The 26163-nt window shown below is 32.5% G+C and overlaps 1 protein-coding gene across 5 annotated transcripts in view; it reads left to right on the top strand.

Moving 5' to 3' along the window:
* Window positions 1–26163, top strand: part of NAALADL2 (N-acetylated alpha-linked acidic dipeptidase like 2) — an 880805-nt gene that overhangs the window by 728563 nt on the left and 126079 nt on the right. For all 5 annotated transcript variants that reach the window (XM_072808120.1, XM_072808121.1, XM_072808122.1 and 2 more), the window contains one exon: window positions 8963–9058. In XM_072808120.1, the coding sequence (XP_072664221.1) occupies window positions 8963–9058 (96 nt within the window). The remainder of the gene's footprint in view (window positions 1–8962; window positions 9059–26163) is intronic.

Here is a 26163-nt window from a genome sequence, read left to right on the forward strand (position 1 = left end):
TCTTCATCCTTTGTCCTAAACCTCAGCTTTCTTCATCTACAAATTGGGGACAGATATACCATTTTTTTTTTTTTCAGATATACCTTTCTGACAGAGTTGCTACTTGGATTAACAGTTCTAGGAATTTTCTTAGGAGTTCTATATATAGGAATTCATATAATACTTATGATTTTATGAGTAGATTTTGTCATACTCCCTTTGCAGATGAGAAAGCTAAAGCACAGAGAGAAGTTGGGGAGCTTGCCATATATCAAGTATTTGATAAATATTGTTAAACTTTCAATAATATTTACTAGCTTTATGTATTTATTCTATATTTATTATACTATAGGACTATTTATCATTTATTTTCCATAGACAAACATTAAATATTGTATATTTATTATATAAATAGTACATATTTCTATATAGTATATATTTACATCTTTTATTCTAAATAAATAAATTTTGGTCTTTTATTTAGTTATTTATTTCTTTATTTAATGCATATACATTTGTTATATTTATGTTGATAAGAACATTGTTACTAGTGTCATTAAGGCAAATGTTTTGTCAGATGTTATTCTTTTATTCATGACAGCAACACAATTATGGAAGCAACATAAACACTGCTCATTTTGCTTTACTATATGGAATAATTAATGTTTATTCAGAAAGTTTATTTGGCAACATATATTTACTTAATCTTAACTATTTACCATCAGATTATTAGCTGAAGGAATTAATTAGGAAATGCCTTACTTTGTGAAACCCTCTGCTATGTGTTATTATTATTTTTTGTTATTGCTACAACTCAGCTTTCCCTCCTTCCTGATCTTTGTGATGTGAAACAAAACAAAGACATAGACTACTTAATGATAATGTATAAGATAGGCACACATCCAGTGATTAAGATATGAAAGAAGGCAAGACATATAAGGGGAAGAGCTGAATGAAAGTCTAAAATATGAAGATTGGGTCCTATGAAAGTATTTTGTTTGCATATGAGAACTTCAAGATCAAAAACTCATCATAAATTCATTGAAATGATATGTATTTTTAAGACTTGTATTACAATTTTTATCCCCCTCTTAAAAGTACAGGAAAAGGTGAAATGTTTAAAGAATGTGCACGCACGCACACACACACACACACACAGAGGCAAAGTTTATTATTGGCTTTCCAGGAACTGTTTTGCAATTTTTAAAAAATCATTTAACCATTTGAATTTCTTATGTTTTACTTTGTGTTTCTGGGTTAAATTAAGATCTCTAATGTTTCATTTAGGTCTAAAATTAGAATGCTACCTCAATATGAATGGAACTATAAAGGGACCTTGAATATTTTCAATATTTTCAATAAGGCCAATGGTGTGGACTTTCCTAAAACTTGAAAAAAATAATTGAAATGAAAAAAATGGGTGAATTCAGAAAATAATGTCCTAATATTGTTCCACATTTGACCCTTAGATTGTTACACTTCTGTTTAAACTCCACATTATCTCAAGTCTGTTTTACTTTGAATAGTAATGAGAAGGTTATGTTTCCAAAATTATGGCTGTAATTACCTTTTTCATCAGCCCAGCACATTATGAATGTCAGTGCCATTCAAAGCCTGCAATTGTTTTAATTCCATATATTAAATTTAAGTATTGATGTGTATATTCTCTTTTGCAGAAAGGAGAATATTACAATGAAGGAAATGCATGTGGGACTTCTTAGATTCAATTTTATTTAGTCTAAGCAGGAAGTCTTTGATTATATCTTTTAACTGTACATAGCATTCATGCTGCTTATATAGAGTAGAGTAAGTCTTGGAGGGAACTAGAACAAGAGATGGGGAAAATCATCCTTTTCCACTGACATTCAAGAAATCAAAATCTTCAGCTAAGGAGAATTTTGGCAGTAAGGGGTAGGCATGGCATAGGAATGAAAGCATGGGTTGCGGAGTCAGAAAAATCTGTGTTTGAATCCAGACTCTACCACTTACTTATGGTATGACCTTGAGCTCATATGTGGAACTCATTGGTTCTCAATTCCCCATTTGTAAGGAGAGGGTCATAATCGATTCCACCTTCAAGATACGTAGGTGGATTAAATATTATTGTATTCACCTAAATCATGTTCATTAAGTGCCAAGTACACAGAAAAGACATGTGCAGAATTTTTTTTTTTAGATCAATGCCCTTTACACCTACATGAACTAAATATTTTAAATGATTATTTCCCCCCCAAAAAAATTCAAAGGGTGTATTTTGGTATGGTAGTAAGTTAAAGTCTGGTCAACTCCATCTATTGTAGAAATGAATTGAATATAACCTTTGAGTGTTTTCTTCCCTATGTATAGGCACTAACACTCTTCCACCATATTTTTATCCTCATTTCAACACTTGTCTCTCCAATGGCTCCTCCAGTTACAATTCATTTTTCTGGGTAATTTTCCTGAGCTTGTAATTCCTTCCCTTTAAGACTGTGATCTATTTATTTCCCTAAAATTTTCATGTTTTTTTAAAAAAAAATATCATCTGACCTTCCGGATGCTTTCTCTCACATTAAAAATAAGTTCACATCGATCTTGTCTAAAACAACAAATACACTTTGCCTTGGTTCTTTTATTCTCTTCAGGTAGTGATAAATATTTTTTAACTTTTCACTCAACCTAACATGAATTTCTAGAGAGAATAAGGTAGTTCATAATGTTGCACTTTTCACATTTACTCCTCAACTGATTGCATTGTGTCCTGTGCTCACTAATCCATAGAAACTCTTCTGACAAAAGGCACTGGGAGTCTTTGAAATGTGACTTCCAATAGATGATTTTCATCTTATTGTATTTCTTTACTTCCTTTGAAGCATTGATTATTCATTCTCAGACATTCTCTATCTTTTTGAGTCTCATAAAATCAAACTCATATGATGATGTTTACTTTGATTATTCTATCTATAATGTTTTCATAGATTTTGTTTTTATTTTTCCTTAAGTATAGGTGCCATTCAGAGATCTCGCTGTTACTCAGAGATCTGTGCTACACTCACTATGTATGGTCCTCTTTACATTTTGATTATTATGTGCATGCTTCTCAAATTTTCTCACACATTTTTTTTTATTTTTTATTTCAGTTTAGAATTTGGTCTTGAACCAAAAACATCTGAAATAATAGTCACTCGTCTTCTGGGATAAATTTAGATGGATATCTCACAAATACCTTACTTCAAATGTTTAAAACTTATTTTTTGTCCTAAATTCTCATGTGTTTCTATATTTTCTAAGTTAATGAAATTTGTATCCACTCATTTCATCAAATCTGGAAATACTTGCAATCTAGGCTCCTTTTAAGACTTACACATCCAATTAATTACCAAGTACTTTATTTTAGACATTTTATCCTAAACATTTATCAAACTGACCCCCTCCTCTCTAATTCTACAACTACTGTCCTGGTTTAGCCTATAGCTTTTTTTAAAAATTTAAATTAAATTAGCCAGTATATAGAACATCATTCATTTCAGATGTAGTATTCAGTAATTCATCAGTTGCCTATAACACCCAGCACTCATCACATCATGTGGCCTCCTTGATGCCCATCACCCAGTCACCCCATTCCCCCCACCCACATTCCCTCCAGCAATCCTCAGTTTGTTTCCTATAGTTAAGAGTCTCTCATGGTTTGTCTCCCTCTGATGACTTCCCATTCAATTTCCCTCCCTTCCCTATGATTTTCTGCACTGTTTCTTATATTGCACATATGAGTGAAACCATATGTTAATTGTCTTCCTCTGATTGACTTATTTCACTCAGCATAATACTCTCCAGTTCCATCCATGTCAATATAGATGATAAGATTTCATCCCTTTTGATGGCTGAGTAATATTCCATTATATGGGAGAACATACCACATCTTCTTTATCTATTCATCTGTCAGTGGATATCTCCACTCTTTCCACAGTTTGGCGATTGTTCACATTTTCTCACTCTAGTACTGCAATAGCCTTCTATGTAAACTCCCTGTTTCCTATCATATCTTTTTAAAATTTACCCCCCCCCCTTATAAGCATCAATGAGTACCATCCTCAGCACACACTTGAAAAAATAACTTGCTGTATTCAAAGCCCTCTAAGGACTTACTGTCCTACAGAAATGGTTTATAAGTCTTAACAACTGTAGATTGTAGAAGAGAAACTTCACAGGGAGTTCAATACACAGCACGTATTTATAGTAATTTTAATTTCAGAACTCTAACTTTGCTTACATAACAAGAGCAATTCGTGACAAGTGTAAAAAATCAGTTTTAAGGTAGTCCTTTGCTCCTTCCTGAGCACATTTATATACTTTGTTTCTTTGCTTAATTTTGACATGAACTCTCTGAGAAGGACCAGCATGTTTACATTTTTCATCCTTATGGATTGATGATACTAAGATTGAGAAATTCATGACTTACTCAAGGTTTTCCGTCAGTTTTCACTATTTTAATACAAAGTGATCCCAGGTCTTAAAAGGCTCATAGTATAGTAGAGAAAACTGAAGTATGACAGAAACACAATGTGATAAATGATAAGTAGAAGTAAATATAATGTGGAATTAAAACACTGACAAGAGCACAATGAACTCTGATGGGTTGGTGAGGATCAAGGAAAGCAACTATAGAAAGAAACCTGATAACCAGATGGAGGAAGAACATTTCTGGCAGATGAGGAAATGGCATAAGTATAGGAACAGAGATAGTAAAAGTAAGGGTGGGTCCTGTTTGGTGAATAACCTGCTGCACTATAACCAGAAGCTATATGGATAAAAATAGCTTATGGGAAAGAAAGAATTGTTCTAAAGTGAAAGAAAAAAAAAAGGCTAGGACTTGTTTGTGAAATATCATACTAAAGATTTTAAACTTTGGTCTCTAGTCAGTAGGGACCAGAGTTTGGATAAAATAATAAATGACTATAGCAATAGATAAAGACTTGTAGAAAATTGTCTAAATATATAGATTATAAGGGAATTGGCTAATGTAACTCTATGGTACAAAGGGTGAGAGACGCTGGAGCCAAGAACGGCACAAAATTTAAAAATATATATATATATAAATATAGGCAAAATATCGATATAATGCTATCATCCAAGAAATGAAGGCAACAAATAGAAACACATGATTTGGAGCATAAGTTGATATATCTGAAGGATTTCATAAACAAACAAAATGATGAACTAAAAACAGGAATCTGATCTGGAGACAAAGATTAGGAAATCATCATTTTGAAGATGGTAGTTGAAACCAGAAAAGTAGATAAAACCCCTTAGCTTGTGGAAAAGAGAAGACTGAGAGTAGACCACCTAAAAATGACAGTAAGATTCAAAAAAGAAAAGGAAATCCATTTCATGGAGAGAATAATATGCAACTCAAGAATCAGCAGGATCAACTCAGTGATGTTAGACAAAAGAGCTGAAAGAAAGACAGTGTCCTAAATATGGCTGAATGTTACAGGAAGGACAAGTAAGTCTGTGACTGGAGTGACAAATGGAATTTTACCCCATATCCTAGTTAGACTTTTTTATTTATCAGTATCCCTTCTTCTGTAATATTTTTATTATGATCTGCAGGTGGCAGACATATAGTGTTAAGTTTTTCATCTATTTTTATTTACTTCTTTATTTTAATCAATCAATAATTTTTCTAGACAAAAGTCCTTTCCAAGTGGTTAGTGGTGCCTAACTTCCCTCTCATTCCCAGATGGGAACCATTATTAAACAGCCATCACTCAGAGTTAATATAATAGTAGTAGAAAACTTTCACAAAGCATATATCCCTCTCTTAATCTTTTCTTTATTTTTATGTCAGGATATATAAATACCTGTCTATGAATAATAATGTTATATGTGTGTGTGTGTATGCATATACAGAATGGTAACGTTGTAATACTTTCAAAGACAGTGATATTTGCTGTCTTGTGTGTTCAAATCCATTATTTAAACTCCATGAGATTAAGGATCATGTCTGCAGTTAGTGCAGTAAATGGCATGTAGAAGGGGCACATGGATACTTTTTAAGTTAATAAATGAGGGAGTAGAAACAAAAAAATGGTATGGCAAGAAATAGGTGAAAGAATAAGACAGAGAAAGGGATTACATTGGAGGATAAGGCTCATAATGGATAATTTAAATTAACATATACTGCTACTAAATAATTTAAAGTTCAATAAAAACCTCATTAATTATAATTCCCTATTTATCTTGTATGGGATCACTCAGTTTGAGGGGGGCTGTTATTTTACTTTTGCACTATTTATGAAGTTTTGCTTTGGTAGGAAAATTAATAAGATAAAATTATGTCAGGAAGTTTATTTAAAACTACTCATGAAACAAACTTTTTAAGGACTTCAGGCTTAAGTTATTAAATGAAAATGAATGCCGCAAATTATTCATGCCATTCTTTTATTAAAGTTGATTCAAAGATATCTCTCTTTAGAAAAATAGGCCTATCTAAATGTGAATTATGCCCTTTCATAGGATCATAGAGAGGTCTTTGGATTTCCTTTAGTTGGCCATCGTACTGCAATTACCACCATATCACTGCCACCCTTACCAGCATCATTATGATGTTTATTGCTATTAGCTTCATCATCAATGCCATTAATATAAGCTCTCTAGTATTGCAGGTATTGGACCATTCACAACATCTCTGTGAAGTATACGATGTTTAAGTTTTTTTAGATGTGGTAACTAATCCTTTGGAGATTAAAGTGTTTAAGATAACATAATTAAGTGGCAGAACCAAAATTTTAATATATTTCTATATTGACAGTCCAAAATGCCCCCCAAAAAACCCTATTAATAAACAAATTTAAGTTTATGAGACCTATTGCAGTAAGGAAGAATTGCATCCTAAGTGTATTAGTTTCCCAGGGCTGCCGTAAGAAGGTACCACAGATTGAGTATGAGGACATCTATTGTTCAAGGTGGTATCAGAGTTGGTTCCTTCTCAGATGTGTGACAAAAAAATCCATCTCAAGCCTCCTGCCTTGCTTCTTGTGGTTTTTTAGCCATCTTTGGAGTTCCTTGGTTTGTCAACCATCACTCCAATCTCTACCTTCATGTTCACATGATTTTCTCCTTGTGTGCATATCTGTTACCCACTCCACCCCATTATAACCCTATTCTAAATTAAGTAGTTGCATCTGCAATGATCTATTTCCAAATAACATCAGATTCTGAGATATTAAAGGTTAGAGCTTCAACATATGAATTATTCAACCCATAACACTGAGTCTTAGTAAACTCTCCAAATGGAGAAACTAGGGAAGGATATTTATGATATTTTGGCCTAGTTGTGTGGTTTTATGGTAAGCCTTAAAAAGTGGAGTACTAGTTGGGATTGAGCAGTTTCTGGCAAATTAGTTTTAGATTACAAGCCAAAATGAGGAGGGGAACATAAAGCAAGTGTTTATAAATATTCTGTTTGCCTATATAGATATGTTTTTTGGTTGATTCATGGTTTTCTTATCCCAAGTGGGAATATACTGGAGCAAATAGCTGAATTACTTTTGTTTGATCACAATATTGTACAAATAGGGGATGAAGAGTATGCCTGAGTACATAATTATTTAATTTATAGGGAATTATTAATATGTTGGTTTTTGTCCTCATCTGTATGACTTCAGAGTCCATCATTACATCATCCTAACTTTTTTCATCATTGATCTATATAGTCTATGCTGCTAGATTGCTCTAATATACAGCTCTATTGAATAGGTCTAATAGAATTCAGTTTAAATTTGCTACCCTGTTGTAGTCATTGCTGGTTGGATTGGGTTTCATCTTTCTTCCCTATGAAAGCCTTCAGAAAGATTATCTATCATTCAGTAGTCTACATATATACATATATATCTTAACCCAATTCTTCTATTTTCTACACAAATCCTAGTTACTTCAGGTTTTCAAGTAAAAGCTATATTTATATGGTAAGTAATAGTCCTCTTGTGGGATGCTAATAATGTCGATAACTACAAGAGCATTATTCTAGATAACATCTTTGTCCTTTTGGACAAAGTATCACAGACTGAATGGCATAAAAAGCAACAGAATGTTGTTTCTCACAGTTCTGGAGATAAGAAGTCCAAGACCAGGGTGCCAACATGATGGAGTGAGGATTCTTTGTAGGTTGCAAACTTCTACCCCAATTGTAATCCCAATTACAAGGATGAAGCCCTTATGATCTTATCCTCTCCCAGATGCCCCACCTCCTAATACAATTACTTTGGAGATTAGGATTTAAATACAGGAATTTTTAATAAGCATGAATATTTAGAGGATAGTAGATACTAACATGGTCAGCATCCTGTGTCTTCTAATATCCTGAGGTTTGTTTACACCTAGAGGTACAAAATGACTAAAGTTTTTTCTGATTAAAAAAAAAAGTTTTTCTGATTAATTTGAAGCATTTTCAACACCAAGGTTCTGACACAACCAACATGCTATCATTGTATTGGAAGCACATGGACCATGAGACCTATCTATCCAAAATATCTTACTATTGCTTTGAAGTGAGTTTTGCAATATTTAAAATAGCATGCACATGTTTACCTCGGCTTTTTTGATGGTAATTGTGTTACAAAAAAAAATGCCATCCTACCAGCCTTAAAACATAAAATTTAATATATGAATCAGAGAAAGGGTTTCAGATAGAGATTTTGTCATCAGGATATCTTACTCTACATATAAGTTTGCATTTGAAAAAAAGGGGGGACTGCAAAGAATCACCTCCTCTGAATAAAATAAAATAATTTTGTAAATACAAATAAGAGTTTTAGAATTCTATTCTTTAATTTATAAGTATTCTGCAATTGGGTTAATTAGATCAGTAAAATTAAGGCCAACAATCCACAGAAAACTTAAAGCAATTTAGAGTCCTTTTGAATCTTTAAGGAAAATCCAATAAGCACTTGAAAAACAAAATCAATGAAGAGTTTTAAATGTTTCTTTTCTGATTTTTCTACAGGGTCCAAGTTTTCTTTCTGAGGCCCTTTTTCCTAAACGCACAGCAAAAATTGAAGAAATGGATCCATTTTTCAACCTTCATGAAACCATTACCAAGGTAGGAGATAACAGCATTCATGAGCAAGTTAGGAAAGTTTTGTTCTTTTTTGTTGGTAGATGGAGAAAAGGAAAATAATCAATCAAGATAAATCTTATACTTTCATTTATAAAATATACTCGAAAAGATTTTAAGTACCTCCTGTTATTTTACTAAGGAGTGAAGATGATAAACTACTCAATCAAGATCATCCTGACCAACAGCATAATTTGTATTCAAGATCAATCTTTGATAAAACAATTAGAGTTGTTTATTCATCTGAAAGTAGATTTGCGGTATACTCTCAAGTACACCCTTTGATTAAGGGCAGTAAAAATGTGTCTTTGAATTTTTGTATCTTCAAAGTTTTGTTTCAGTATTTAAGAGACTCGGTTTTTGCGGTGGTACTTTTTAATTTCAGTAAAAGAAAAATGGCTCTTTAAAAAAAAGACTGCATTTATAATAAATGCTTTTATACTAAATGATTGTACCTACATTTTTCTTAAAACTCTTAGCTGTGAGTTTATAATATGGAGAAAATTAGATTGTACAATATGGAGTAAATAAATTTAATCTCTGACATCATATGACATCATATGAATTTTTACATTTACCAACTATTTGTTTAACCTGTCATAACCTCCCTTTTGGGGATAGAGTTTATAGAGAATATTGGCATTTCAGCACATTTAAAATAATCCATATTTATATATGCTTAGTTGAAAGATTGAATCATTCTTAAATCTTCTTAGTGAAATTTTACACGGCTATTTTTCTCTTTCATGAACAGGAAATGTGATATAATGAACTGAACTCAGTAAATGGCATTAGAATGAACTCAGAATACAGACTAGGATTCTAGGTCTACCCTAGCTTTTTAAAAAACTGTGAATTTATTTCTTCTGAACTTTTGAAATAAGAGGAGTTTGGACCACATTTTACTTAAAATTCTCCTAGCTCAAAATATCTAAATCTTAACTATATTTATACCTCTTTGCTTTGAAATTTATTTCACTTCTTTGATTTAGTTTTAATGTACCCATCCTTTAATATACATATTTATTTGGATATAGCAATATGGAAGTGCCCCCTTTACTAAGGAAAATAGTTCCTTAGTATTCAAAATATTAAGTATATTCTTAATACTTCTAAAGATGATAGATTGATAGATAAAAATAGATATCTATATCTATATATCTATGTACCTATTTAAATGAGTATATATATCTGCATACATTTAGATGAGGGTGTTTGTGTGCAGATGTGTGTATTCATTCAAATATTCTGGATACTTAAAGTTAGGTTTACTTACTTATTTTTAAGTGAAGCATTAGAGGACTTTAGGGCAATGGAAGAGTAATATTTTCTCCATTTTTTTATGCTTTCCTTTGGGTCAGGGAGTTCACTGGATTTTTATGGAATGAATAATTTGAGACCCTAGTGATATCAGATGTATAGTGAGAAGTGGAAACACACAGTGATGTCTTGGCCACTCCACAACTTCTAAGAGCATGTTGGGAAGTAGGGATGGGACAAGAAGGGAGTGGAGTAGAGTAGGACATAGGCTGAACATATTTATGAAGTCAGCACTTAGTGTAAAACACAGAAAGTCAGAGACCTTTTGAAAGAATACACAAATTTGTGCACAGACATTACCACCAGTTCCACATTTATTTTCAAATTTATTTCACATGTAAACAGATACTAACCCATTAAATGGATGATGGAAAACATTCTGTGAAGAAATAAATCATGCATAAGTGCAGAAGTAAGTGGCCTGTGGCACTTTTCATGGCCAAATATATTTATCTACTGTTGATACTGTTTCCCTAATCATCATGTTTACTTATGGTGACCATTCATGTTAGAGAGATAGGCCAGGGGAAGAAACTGTGCTTTCAGAAGTTCAATCTTAGTTTACCAGTAGGAGAAACTAGGGAACCATAACAAAAGGTACTTAATAAATAATTTATTTTAAGGTCAAATTTTCATTGATCAACAACCAAATAAAAATAAAAATATGGTGGAGCTGACTAGGATATATGGATATATGGAGCCCAGATTTTACTACATTGGCTATCAACTTATTATTTAATGTAGTAAAACTTTATTTTATTTTCTACATCAAAAAGGAATACACTCATAAGGGCTTTCCTCACTGGGATTCTGTGAGATTGAAAGACAACGTATACATTTTCTCTGGAAATGCAATAATGGATGTAATTGAGTATAATTATTAACACAATAAAAAGTATGAGTGCTGATGTCTTGAAAGTAGACTCTTACCTGCATAAGTTAGATATGAAAGTGTACAATTAAACTAATTGATTAAATGCTGAGAATACACTGGTAGGTTAGTGTGTACAAAGAGAATATATAATTTAATTTGTAAAAGATTGATCAAGGCCTTTGGAATATTTTTTCAGTAAGAATAATAATGGTATTATCATAGTATATCATGTATTTAGTACACTCCTTTTTTACATAACAGTGAGATATTATAGAAATTACCAATGGATTTTGAATAAAAAGATCCAGTTATGTATAAGTTCTGTCGCTGTGAATTCTGAAAAGCTGATGTGAAATGGGAGAAACACTTTAGAAAATGATAAAACACAATTACTGATATACCAATTATAAAACGTTTTAAAGAAATCTATAGTAATTTGAAATATTGAAGATACTATTCCTTATTCCTCCCAATAAAATTTGAATTCAGTACATGGCACTATAACACAATCACATATTTATTTTGCCTAATTAAATAAATATAACAAGCATATACATCTAATACAAATGTTCATGTAATGCAATCTATTATCCTTCACAAATGAGTAACTTTACATTCTAGGCCTTTGCTATAGATCCCAAATAAGACATATGTAAAATTAAATTATAGTTCCTAAGTATTAAAAAGTTAAGAGTCTATCAATGGTGTTATTTTTCTGAATAAAAAAATGAAAATAAATAAACTGCACTCACACATGGGATAAGAGCTATGAGTCCTAGTATGTAGCTTTCCAATGCTGTCCTGTAGCTTTTTAAAAATATATTTTTTACAAAGTATGAATTTATGTCGGCATTTGTCTTTTTGATATAAAGCATGCAACCTAAGAAAGTAATGAATGAGAGACTCAATATTGATGCTAAAAGGTGTAATTCATCATTGCTTCAATGACAGTCAGGTGGTATAGTATAAAGTTGCCGAAGGGCAGGACATACTGTCTTGATGTTGGAGATGTTTTCTTATCTTCTATAATTACCTTTAAAAATAGTACTTGTTTTTTTAATTATCATAGAAGCCAAACTAATTTCTCCAAAGACTACACATGAATGAAATACCAATATAAATCTGAGCTGCTAATCTTTTAATAAGTGAATAAAAATCTCCATGGATTTATGTTTTGGAATAGGCTTATTTCTCCCTCTCTACCTAGGACTTTTCTAGTTATGTTTCTAAATCTTCAACATTTAGCTCATAAATTGTTATTAGTTATCTAAGTATTTTAGTAGCCTATTATAAGCCAAGGATGAAGCAAAACACTTGAAATACAAAAACAGTTATTACATGGGAGTGGGTCCAAAGAAGTAAACAGGTAAGGAAATCATTTCAATGTAACATACTAAAAGAGGTGATAGTGATATGAACAAGTTATGAGGAGAATGAAGATGGAGTTTATGCTTCTGACTAGATTTGAGAAATTCACCAAAAGGCGACATTTGAAGACTTTAAGAAATATTAACTTCATCTTTAATGTCAATGAGCTACCCTTGAGAATTCTTTAAAAAGCAGGTTGTTGGTAATATTGTGTGAGAAATGATGATGTGTACTTTCAATAACAAAAGGCAGATTTAAGAGACTTTTTTTAGGTTTGAATAACAGAATACATGATTTAATGGATATGGGACATGAAGCAGAGTGAAGAGTATAGGGTAATTTGAATAGTTCCATTATGGGCAAAGTTAATATTATTGAATTAACCAAATTGGACATTGAGCTGAAGAAAGTGATAGAGTTTAGCATCGAACATGCGGAATTTTGGATACTTCGTGCATCTAGACAAATCTGTCATGGTGGCAGTTGGATACACGATTGGAGCTCAGGAAGAAATAGAATCCAAGGCATTAGCTGATGTAATAACGACTTATCACATGTAGCTTTAAATTAAAAAATAAATTAAATAAAACCAGAACTTAATTTCCTCAATATCATTAGCCACAATTCACATGTTTAGTAACCACATATGACTAAGGGTTGCATAGGATGGCGCAGATCATAGAACATTTTCATCATTACCGATGGTGCAAGAATGTTGCCCTGACAATATTCATGCAGAGGAGCAAGAGTGACAGGGAGAGGACAAATGACCCAGGCTAGAATGGTTTATGGGATCCATTGGAAAAGACACATTATAAGAAAGAGGAAGTGTTCAAAGGCATATTTCCCCACAACCTCACACCGTTAAGATGGCTATTATTAAAAACAAAACAAAACAAAGAATAACAAGTGTTGACGAGGATGTAGAGAAATTGAAACCCCTGTGCACTGTCCGTGGGAATATAAAATGGTGTAGCTGCTGTGGAAAACTATGGCAGTTCCTCAGAACATTACAAATAGAATTATATGATCTACCAATTCCACTTCTGGGTAAATACCCACAGAATTGAAAGTGGAGTCTTGAAAACATATTTGTATACCCACGTTGATAACAGTATTACTCACAATAGCAAAACATGCACACATCCCCGGTGTCCGTGGAGGGATAAATGGATACGTAAAATGGGGTGTATACATACGATGGAATATTGTTCAGCCTTAAAAAGGAGGGAGATTTTGACACAGGCTACAACATGGGTGAAACTTGAAGAGTTTCACCCATGTTGAAATAAGCCAATAACAAATTGACAAATTCTATATGTTTCCATGTATATGATGTACTTGAAGTAATTGAAACCAAGGAGGAAAAAAAAAAACATAGATTGGAGGTTGGGGTAGGAATGGGACATTTTTATTTAATGGGTATAGAGTTTCAGTTTTATACCTTGTAACTTGCACAAGGCATAAGAGTTCCAGAGACGGATATTGGTCCTGGTTACACATTAGGAGCGTATTTCATACCACTCAATCATACTTAAAAATGACTGGTGGCAAATTTTATGTTATGTGTATTTTACCACAATATTTAAAAATCCAGGAAAAAAGTGTATTTGCCTGGTCAACTGGTCACTGTAACTTCTGAACCAATTGTTTGGAATTTTAGAATTATTTTTTTCTCTTCATTTATGCCCAATCCTCAGTTCTTTGCCATTATCCATAGAGTTCACATGACTTGTCAACCATTTCTTTGGTCTACATTTTTTTTTTTTTTAGATTTCATTTTTTTTATTATTAGAGAGAGAGAGAGAGAGAGAGAGAGAGAGAGAACAAACGGGAAGGAAGGGGTAGAAGCAGAGGGAGAAACAGTCTCCTAGCTGAGCAGGGAGCCCAACAGCATCAGGAGCATGAAGCCATGAGGCTCGATCCCAGGACCCTGAGACCATGACCTGAGCCGAAGGCAGACGCTTAACCGACTGAGCCACCCGGGCGCCCCTGCTCTACTTTTAATTGATGTAACACCCTGTATTTATTTTATATCCTTTTGGATTTAATATATTTTATTAGCATTTTCTTGATGAATTTTCGCCATAATCCACACTCAATAAATGATGATTGATAACCCTTTTTAAACAACACACTATAGATATGTTGAAAAGGAAAGGGCTTAAAATCAAGTGTCAATATATAGCATTTGGGGAAGGAGAGGAAAGATGCTATCTATTGCATTATTGAATTAATTGTACTTTTCCTCCGGAACCCCAAATGCTCTATATTATACTTTAAAATCTCTGAGTATGAATGATACATCCAGGAAAATGAAAAGTACCTTACACATGTGGTACCATGGAAACTAGCAAATGACCTAATTCTGCAGGTGAGCTCCCTTAAGAAATACCAATTACTAGTCATATCATTGTTTTTTTCCATCTAATTTAAGAAAAAAAATATTTCTTTAATTATTGTAAGATATGCAATATTAATACATTTTTAGTACAGGGGTTTTAAAATACTGTTTTTAAATGTATATGCAGTTCTTCCTTTTCTTATATAATGTCAAAATAGAGATCTTTTATAAAATTATTTGGATATTGCAATATTCCAAAGAGAAAAATAATAGGAATAATATAGTATTCATTCCTATTATGCGTGTGGAGAAAGTATCGCAGTGAGATTAAATTGCAGAATAAGGCAGCATTTGTATAAAGCCTGGAAGTCAGGACTAGTGATTCTTATATAGTTTGTATTCTAACAAAGTAGTTATAGTTGCCCTTACTTATAGCTATAAATTTTAACTCAATTTTGCAGTGGTGTGAATAAAGGCAAGTGGTGGTGTCTTCAATAATGGAAAACATTTAAATAATTCTAATTTTTAACCATTTCAGCTGATATTAGTTACATTTAGAGGTAATAACCAGAATGACTTTGACTAATACAGTTATATCCTGCTAATTTATTTTAAACACATAATTTGCAAAATATGAATCCGTGATTATTTCTAAATGTCACTAATAAATTATGTTCGTACCAGTTGTTGTGATATTAAGATTCTCAGAGCATGGCAACTGAAAACAATCCGCTAAAAGAATCTGTTGATTTTATAACGATAGGACACAAAGGCAGACTAAAATACAGAAGGATTTTATGTCTCTGGAGATGTCATTCTAAGCTATTGCTTAAAAATCATAGCATAGTAGCCCTTATGTAAAGTCAGAGAAAAAGGAAGAGACCGGATATCTTTTATTCAGTTTCATGAATCCCACAGCCATGTATTCGTGAGCTAATAGATTTCTGGTACAGTTCTTTAAATGCTTAAAAACCTGGCTCCGATTTCTAATCTGAATGAGCAAATCTGAGTGTCTTCCAAGTATCTTTAATGTTGATATATTATTTGGATGAAATATGAGAATACTGTATTCTATTTAGCAAAGCAAGTATAATGATAGGCTTTAATCAGACTTGTACATTTGAGGTTATTTTGAAGCTGTGAGATTTAAGAGTTTTGTTATTTTAAAAAATACTTTGAAATTTTTTTCCTGCTATATCAAATTGTTGTTACTAGATGCAAGATGTCTCCGTAGGGATCTACACTGTGTTTCATGACATGAGCTAAACCAGAAAATATCCCAAATATGTATTTTCAATGCAGAGATTGTACTTTGTGATAAAGAATGTTGGTTGGGGCTACTCAAGGGAAATGATGGGATATTAAAACCAACCTTGTAGGCTTTGAAAAGGAAATTTTATAGGTGTGCATTTTCTTCATAAATGTATAATTAAACTCAATATCTTCATTTACTGAAATTGGAAATGGTGCTGACTATATTTTCTCTTGCCTAGAGAGGTTTGGTTTATTGTTTTTCATTATATGGCACAAGTATTACAGTTTCTAAAGGCATACCTTATGCTATAAGTTTCTCTTTTTTGTCTTTGTTTTTGTTACTCAAAAGCAAATTGTTACACAATAGACACCTGTCAAACCTGACACCCTTTTTAAAGGGTAGTTCATCATCAAAATAGATATTTCTGTCTCATCAAATTAAAAGAGTTAATATTGCACATTAAGAGAAGGAGAAAAGCTGTGATTCTCTTAGCATACATTTTTTCTTCAATATATACACTGACTGATTTTAACACGTATTTATTGCAGAACATAAATATGCTAATGATATAAATCAGGATAGGAAGCTCTATGATCACCTATAAATAATACGGAAATCTTATAAAGACACAGTCAACCTACTTTGGAAAGTTTTCATGTGTGATGCAGGAAATTATGATAGCCTCGTCCCATAAAGTAACACTTCTGAATTTTGTCTGAGCTAAATACATCCTTCTTATTTCTGGTAAATGTCAATAAATTGAAAGTGAATTTTAATGTCAATTTCTTCATTTGCCCCTCACTTTGAACATGAGATTCTTTGTCTTTTCACACCCTTTCTCAAACAATATCATCCTTGAAGTGATGCAGAAGTACAGAGGCAAAGGACAATCCAGTCAATGGATAACAGATTAGCTCTAGGTAGGCAGGTCAAATGTCCTCCCAAAAACTGTTGTTGAAATAAAGCCTCTGTATAATAAGAAGATTTAAAAGCCCCAGGCAATAACCACTTATTTAAAAAAATCAAATATAAGACAACAAACCAGAAGAATCTGAGCAGTCTTTCCGAGTCTATTTTAATGGACTTTGATCATGATGCTCACGCGACCTGGGGATGGTAACCATTGTCCCCATGTGTTATGATAAAAAAAAGATCCCCTTACACACACAGACACACACATACACACCCATCATGTGGTATGAATGAATCAATGATACAAATTTTCAGTGCTCGTTACTCTCCATATTATTCCTTGAAAAACTCTGGATTTATATATATATATGCATGCCTGTATGTCCTCTTTTCCAAGACAGTCTGAATATCATCCTGTTTTTGTTTGTTTGTTTTTAAATCATCCTTGGACCTATGTAGTCTGCAGCTATTGGTGTAATACTGAAAATACTTAAAAGTTGCAGTTTTTCTGTCATTTAGTAGCCAGCGTTTTAATTATGCAGTGTCTCTCAAAGAGTTCACAGCAATTGATGTTTTAGGATAGAATGAATGTATTCCACAAATACTAATACTTTAACAATATTAAATTGAATTTTAGGAACCGGGTGAGAATTGGATTTGAATAAATCAAACAGATTTTTGTTTGAAGGGCAAATAAAACTTTTGTTTGTGATAGAATAATATTTAGTTAGACTTAATTATGATTTATTTACTAATATATCTATTTGATATTATAAGCTAAGGTTTAGGAATGAATTACATTTAAAATTATAGTGTTCTTGACCATTAGTGGAGGCTCAAATAGTAATAATTCCGCTTTCTAAAATAAAATAATGAACAGTCATAATTATGTTTTCTAGTTGTCAAGAGAAAGAATTATGACCCTTATCATTACTGACTTTTAAGATAGCTAGGAAGAAGGTAATCCATTTTAGAAATATTTTCTTCAAAAGTGAAAAAAGTCCCTACCAATTAGGATATTGCGTTTGTCATTAATAAAGAACTACATGCAGACTTGTTCAATAAAAAGAAAATAATTCTATTTTTCTCATGTAATTAAAGAGGCATGCTTCAGGAGTGGCTCAAACGCAGCACTTGATCTACTTCTCTATTATCCTCTTAGTTCTACCCTTCTCTCTGTTGGGCATTTCACCAGCGGAATTCCCCCATTGTAGAAAATGCTCGGAGCAGTCCCTAGAATCTTATCTGTACCTAATTCTGTCAAAGCAAGAGAAGATCTGTCCTCTGGTGACTTTCTCAGAAGAGCAATACTGCTGATTTCTAGAAAGCCCCAGCAAAACGGACCCTCATCTTATCACTCTGAACTGGCATCATGCTTATTTTGAGTCTTTTCTTGTGACCAGGGAAATAATTGTGCTGATTGGGTTATGCCTGACTTCCTTATGTGAAAAAGAAAGTAAAGTTGTTATAAACCCTGGTTTGGAAGAAAGACACCAAGCAAGATCAAGAAATTGTGGCTCATCATAACTTCTTTGATTAATAATCTTGGCTAATTCAGATTAGTGATAGCCCGATTGAAGGAGGGTATGAAGACCAGAGAGATATGTCAGAATGAAAACACTAAGTGACTGGGAACATGGGACCACATAGTAAAAGCATGAATAAGAGACTGATGAGAATCTTAGAGAACAGAATTATTTCAGAGTAGGAAAAACTATAATTTTTATGTCAGATGACTTGGGGAAATAATAAAGGGATTTTAAAGCAAAAAAAAAAGATTACTGCTTTTTTAATATAACACGGACTTTTTTGAACATCTCTACATGATATATTTTCTATCAGTCAAATATTCAAAAAAGGAGTTACAGTATTCAGAAGAACAAAGGTGTATTTGATTTTGAAGAATAAGTAAAGACATGTGTTAGCTGGGTTTTAAGTTTTACAAATTTTGACTGGTAATGAAGAGAAGCCAAGTTCCCTCTTCCTCATCCACATTGGTAGGTATAATTGTAATTTATTTTTATTACTGTAAAACATTCTGTTGTGTAGATATACGGAAGGTTATATACTGCTTCACTGTTGATGGCTATTTCATTTGTTTCCAGCAACTATTAAGAACGTTTTGTACAAGTCTCCTTCTATAAGAGTTTCTCTAAGATATATACCAAGGGATGGAATTACAGACTCATGTTTAAGCCTATTAGGTAATGCTAAATTGCTGGGATAATTGACTGTCAAGTCCCCCCAAAACCACCAGAATAGTCTACTGATTAAGCAAAAGTTATTACATTGACTTCACAAAGAGAGGACAACAACTTGACTGAATCTTAGTCATATTTCAGAAAGGAATATCCTGGAGGAAATATTAATAGAAGATTTGAGTGTCTAGACTTAAATTTTAAGGTGAGCGTTCTAATTCAGAGAAATAATTTTAATGGGAAAAATTCATGACGATAGATTAAGGATGGTGGACACAATAACGGGAAGACTATTTTATAAACGAGTTGTTTGTCCAAGTGAGCAGCAGATTACCCAGGGAAGTTTGTGTTTGCATGGAAGAGTAGGCTATTTGTCTGGACATGTTGGTTTGTAGAAATTTCTTGACACAATGAAGTTATTTATTAGCTTAAAGTCTTCATAAACAAATTTTTTTTGGAATAAATAGTTATGTTGACACAAGTGACTAGTTTCCAGTGCTGTTAAGCTAAGTGGACTCATGTAGTATCAATTCATGGAGGCATGTATGACAATTTCCTTTAATATCATCTTCTACCAAACTTGATAGTTTTTAATTTTTGCTAATAGGATATATGCAATTGTGGTTGAAGTTCTACACCTTTCTCTGATTGCTAATGAAATTGAGTGTTCAATTGAGTGTATTGGCAGTTTGGGTTTTCTCTGTAGTTTGGGTTTTCTAGATGTTTGTGCATATGTTTTTTAAGCACCTGTTAGTTGCCAAATTTAATTTTTTTTTATTGGATTGTTTATCTTTTTTATTGACTCATGGGAGATATTTCTTTATTCTGGCCATGAACTTGTAAGATTTATGTGTTGTAAATATCTTCTCCCAGATTTTGACTTTTATTTCCACTCTTTTTTATTGTATCTTTTAATGAACAGTTCTTATTTCAGTGTAATCTAATTTAACAATTTTTTTTTATGTTTAGTGTCTTCAGCATTTTAAGAAGTTCTTCCATAACCCAAGACAATATTTTTATGCTACTTTATAAATCTTTATAATTTTTTCTTTAACATTTTAATTTTTAATCTACCATGATGATGATTATTATTTAGTTAGGGGTGTAATTTTCTATTTTCTATTTTTCTATTTTCTTCCTAATTTATTGAGAATACTATCCTTCCTTACTATGTACCATAAAACTGTTTTGTCAAGTTTCTACACATGTATAGGTTTGTTTCTGGGCTCTTAATTCTATTCCAGTCTATTCACCATTGATGTACAAACATATGTCTTTAAAATAAATCTTCCTATGTGGTAGTTCATGGTCCTTACTTAATTCTTCTGTAAGAATATCTTGACTGTTCTTGCCCTTTGTTCTTCAATATAAATGTGAAAATTAACTTGTCAGGTTCTCAAAAACCTTGTTGGAATATCAATTGGAAATGAAGACACTCTCTACTTTTTAAATAAATATTTCCTGTTCCAGAATGGTTGACTCTTCTCAAAAGGTTATTCTATTACTAGCATCAAATGTAGTAATGGCAAGAGTAATGTAAATAACTAAATATCCTAGTTTTGCAGCTTAATAGTGCTGAAAATATCCTCAAAAGCCTTTAAACAACTCATTTTATAGGTAATTAACTGCTACCCATAGATGCGAAGGTCAAAATTACAGCAAGGTCCTGGAATAGAGTCCCTCGTCAAGCTCCCTGCTCAGCAGGAGAGTCTACTTCTTCCTCTCCCTCTCCCTCTTCTTCTGCTCATTGTCTCTTGCACACACATGCTCTCTCTCTCTCTCTCAAATAAATCAATAAATATATATATATATACTATACATATTTTAAATATATATATATATATGGGGCACCTGGGTGGCTCAGGTGGTCAAGCATCTGCCTTTGGCTCAGGTCATGATTCCAGAATCCTGGGATGGAGCCCCTGAGCTCATCAGGAGGTCTGCTTCTCCCTCTGCCTCTCACCCCACTCGTACTCTCTCTCTGTCTCGCAAATAAATAAATAAAAATCTTTAAAAAAATAGGACTCAGACTAAGCTCCAATCTCTTTCATCCTTATAAAATATTTACTCAACATCTCTATTTAAGAATATAGTCCAGGGATATGATGATCCCTTACAGTCCAGGGATATGATGATAAGCAACATAAGAAAGTCTACTGGCCTGTATTTCACTGTATCATACTGCCTTACATGCCTAAAAACTTAAAAAAGCCATTAGGCAAATCCCCCCACCCCACCCCACAACACTGATTTGATGAAGAAAATAGGCCGGTTGTCCTGTCATTAGTTTTACCTTCTGGATATGTGGTGTCATTTAACATATTCCTCTATCCCCTGAATAGCCTGTGAACTAGAAGTTAAATTTTAAGGTCTGATCATATGTTAATATTAAGCTTTTCTGGCTAGAATACAACATTAATGATATATGCATCATATTGTATTCCATCAGATGCACTTCTTACCTAGTAGAAATATCATCAATGATTCTAAGATTTATCATTTGATGAGGATAATGAGATTCTGATCTCTTCATTGAATAGTGATGTTTTCCTTCGTTACTAGAAAATTGTATCTATGATGTTAGTTTAGCACAGTCAAGTGTTCAATTTCCCATTATAATAGTCATGAAAAACTAGGTTACACTGCAGTAATAATCCCAAAATCTCACTGGCTTAAAATGGAAAAAAAAAAATTCTTATTCATTCAAATTCTGCAACTTTCCACTGTAGAGTGACTCAGAATTATATCTGCATATCAGTGCACTCTTTGTAATCACCAAGGCAGGGAAAAAATGAAATGGACAAGTGTGGAGTGGCTCTTCCGCGTTTCTGCCCATAAGTTACCCTTGCTTTCATGCCTGTACCAAGTCACAGGACTATGCCTAACCTTGAGGGACTGGGAAAGTTATGACCACCATGCATCTTGAAAGAGAAGGAACATAAACAGTGGTAATCAGCACAAATTGCATTTGTTAGCCACTAACCTAATAGCTTTATGATAATCTATGATTCTCATCCGAATCACTAGTTTTACTAAAGATTGTAAGATGATAATTTTCTAATTTTATTATTTATTTTGCCTTTATTAACAAATATTCTTACATAAAACTATTTGGTTAACAGTGAATTGTTTCTATTAAAAGGCAGATTACATGTTTAATTAATTTTCTCTACTAATAATTGTCATGGAGTTGATATAATAGCTGCTTCACATGGTAATAATAAATGCTTTTGATGCTTTCCCCTTGCAGTGTTTTTATATATTAAGTCAATTTTCATAGAATCAATGATCTCCATCAATTAAAATCATTTGTGTTCGATGTTCAGATTATCCCAACTTTGATAAAATTCTTACAAGTTTTGTCCTATAATTTTTTGACATGACTACATCAATCTTTGACAGCTTCCTTGATTTTTGGCACAAGATTTTTGAGACTTGCTTTGTCCTTTCCCTTCCCATGATCTCGAATAAGCCATTTCTCCAATAATATCTTGTTTCCTTTAATGGAGAATGGTAGAAGAGGGTGGTACCTGGCCACTAAAGGTGTTCATGAGGATGATATTACATTTGGAACTTAAATTGGGAGAACTAGAAAATACATACTTAAAAAAATTACATAGCCCCCTTGATCTAAATATTTCAGTGTTTGGGGGGATCTGAGTGGTTCAATCCGTTGAGTGTTGGACTCTTGATTTCAGCTCAGGTCATGATCTCAGGGTTGTGAGATCAAGCCCCACATCTGGCTCCATGCTCAGTGGGGGAATCTCCTTAAGATTCTCTCTCTCTCTCTCCCTTTGCCCCTCTCCCTGCTCTCTCTCTCTCTCAAATAAATAATCTTTAAAAAAAATAAACTGCAGTGTTTTACTTAACTTTTTTTCTTTTACACCCAAAATTACAATTAATGGCATTGCTTTACTTCTAAAATTCTTTTGTTACTTCTAAAATTCTTAATCATGAAAGCCTACATCTACAATCTCAAAGTAGACCTATATATACTACAGTAATCACTTAAGATTGTCTTGTGAAAGAATGAAAGAGAATCTAGAGTCAATTAGTTTTTGAAAAGACTGCATATCATATACACACTACTACATAGTCACAAAGCATATTATTAAATCAGAGACTTGTAAAAACTGTGACTCAATGATGCCTACTTAACTTTGTTTAGACCAGTATTATCGAAATGGAAGTAGATGTTCATGGCACATATTTTGGGAAATACTAGTGTAAAGTAACGTTTAAGGATCAAGGCTCTCCTGCACAATTCAGTCTTTACACAGAGTTAAGATCTTCTATTATTATACATAATCTCAGATGTCTTATAAACACATCAAAATGAAATCCTCTACCTAGTAATTTTCAGAAATATTTTTTATTCCAGAAAAAAAAACAATAAAAATTCTCTTAGATTGAATAAGTGATTATAAAATAAGGCTTTTTGAATTCTGTAGTGAAAAGATACTATAAATAGATGTTAATATAGTTTTCTGTATCTTTGAACAGATTTTTTTAAAAAAACAACTGATGGTAAATTATTTGTAATTTTATTGATAGAAAAATTGTTTCAGTGTAATAAATTTTTAATCCATAGCTATGACTTGATCTTGTATGAAATGTTGGTTTTCTATATTTCAATTGACGTGTGATTCTGTTCTCCTATTAAAGAAATATTATCTGAAGAAGGTCATAAATATGGTTGTATATATAAATGCAAACATTCATATAAAATGAATGCTTTTACCTCCATTTAGAATCTCCACAAAAGAGGGCTCCTGATTGGTGTATCCGTTTAAGTTTCCAACTCTTAGTTTTGACTAGGTGGTGGTATCAGGATTGTGAGATCGAGCCCCGAATCAGACTTCTTGCCCAGTGAAGAGTCTGCTTCAGACTCTCTCTCTGTCCCCCTCCCTGCTGTACACTCTCTCTCTCTTTCTCTCTCTCAAATAAGTAAATCTTAAAAAAAAAAAAGAATCTCCACAAAGGATATACAATATGTATTTTTTATCATACATTTGAAATATCAACCTTAAAAATTTCATTACACATATTTTTATGTTTATAAAATGCTATTTGGTTCTATAAAATCGTCATTGAAAATCTTCAAAATTTATGTTGATACATTTTGTGCTTTAAGGCAATTGAAACTTAAGGTTATTTTAATGTAAATGTGTATTTTGCATATAAATTATTGGAAATTCAAAATGCAAATCAACATACAAGTTATCATTGATGTGATAGAGCATGTGCACCTTGAAAATTATTTTTTTAATTATTTCTATATGGCTGACATGCATGGCATAAAAGAAAGGAAATACCTTTCTTTAGAGTATCATTTAATCTCTCAAATAATAAACTTTATGGAAAAAGGAAAATTTATTAATTTCATTTGTCAGTTGAATTCTTTATTAATATATAGATGTTCATAATTTCCTTTTGGACCATAACTATTATATTCAGATTATTTTCCCTGTTTTTTCTTAATCTCAATTAAATTCATTTTGAATCTTTGATTATAGAATTTCATCCATTCTAACTTTCAAAAAAAGTTCCTCTTCCTTAGAAAGAGGAATCGTTTGTGAGGAGTAAGTTCTAACAGGCAACTTTTGTTTGGTGTGTTTTATATCCATTTTTATTTATTATTTTTATTATTATATTAATATATATATATTATTTATTCACATTTATTTTGCTATTGTTTTTCACTGGAAAGTACAATGATTTCAAGTAATGTTTTTGTAGCGCTTTGCCCTGTGTAAATTTATCTAAGTAAGATGAACTTTAGCAGCATTTAGATTACCGTCCACAGAGGACTTCTTCAACAGTTACTATGGCATCATGGCAGAAAGAACGTCTCTAGTCAGCAGTTCTCATTTCTTATGCTTGTTACTGCTCTGTATTTATTATCTTTGGATTTCCCTTAGAGAAATCAGAAACAAAACAATTAGTTTATAATGTTGATTTGATCTCGTTCTAGCGTCCCCTCAGTAGAGTCTTGTAACATTCAGCACAAAATGGTGAACCCTCAGGCCATGTTTTGTGTTTCTGTTCTTTCTCCTGCTGGGTTGTCATACCCCGTTTCACACGACTAGGGATTTAGTACATTTGCTTTAGATACTTTACTAAGAGAAAATCAGAATCAAAGCCTGGGTGGAGGTGGAGCAAAGGACCACACCTGTTTATAGTAAGTAGGTTCCACTTTGTTTTCATTTCCACTGTCTTATGTCCAGAGAATGGTGATGGTTTCTCACACCTCACTATTTTTCCTGGTTTTCTCACTTCTAAGAAACAGGCAAAAAAAATGCAAACAGCAGGATTCTTTTGGGAGTATTTATTAGATAACTAAACTGGATAATGTATGTAGAAGTTCATGGCATGAGTGTACTCAATATATAAAAAACTATTTTTAAGAACTAGATATTATCTGAGTCTAAAATACACAGCTAAGGAAGAGCTTGGAGCCGTAGTAGTCTTGTTGGCAACAGTTCAAATTCAGATAATTTTCTTTTTCTTAATTTCTTCCATATTTTAATTATTATTGAATTATAAAACATACTTTGCTTTTGACCATGCACCAGTGTCACGTTCATTTTTGACTTTTATACTTTGCCAGCAAATGCTTCCAAAGTATTTACTTCAACTGACTACTCTTTTAATTTTACTCTTGGATATCTAGTCGAATCCATATGTACTCCAGAGGACTTTTCTTAGATCCAAACACTTTTTATTTCAAAAACATCATTACTAAGCCTCCCTGTATCTCATGAAAGCAGTGCAGCTTAAAAAAATAACATTATTTTCTCTCTATGAATTCCAATTCCT

Source organism: Canis lupus, chromosome 31 (genome assembly GCF_048164855.1).
Source record: "Canis lupus baileyi chromosome 31, mCanLup2.hap1, whole genome shotgun sequence".
Taxonomy (NCBI): domain Eukaryota; kingdom Metazoa; phylum Chordata; class Mammalia; order Carnivora; family Canidae; genus Canis; species Canis lupus.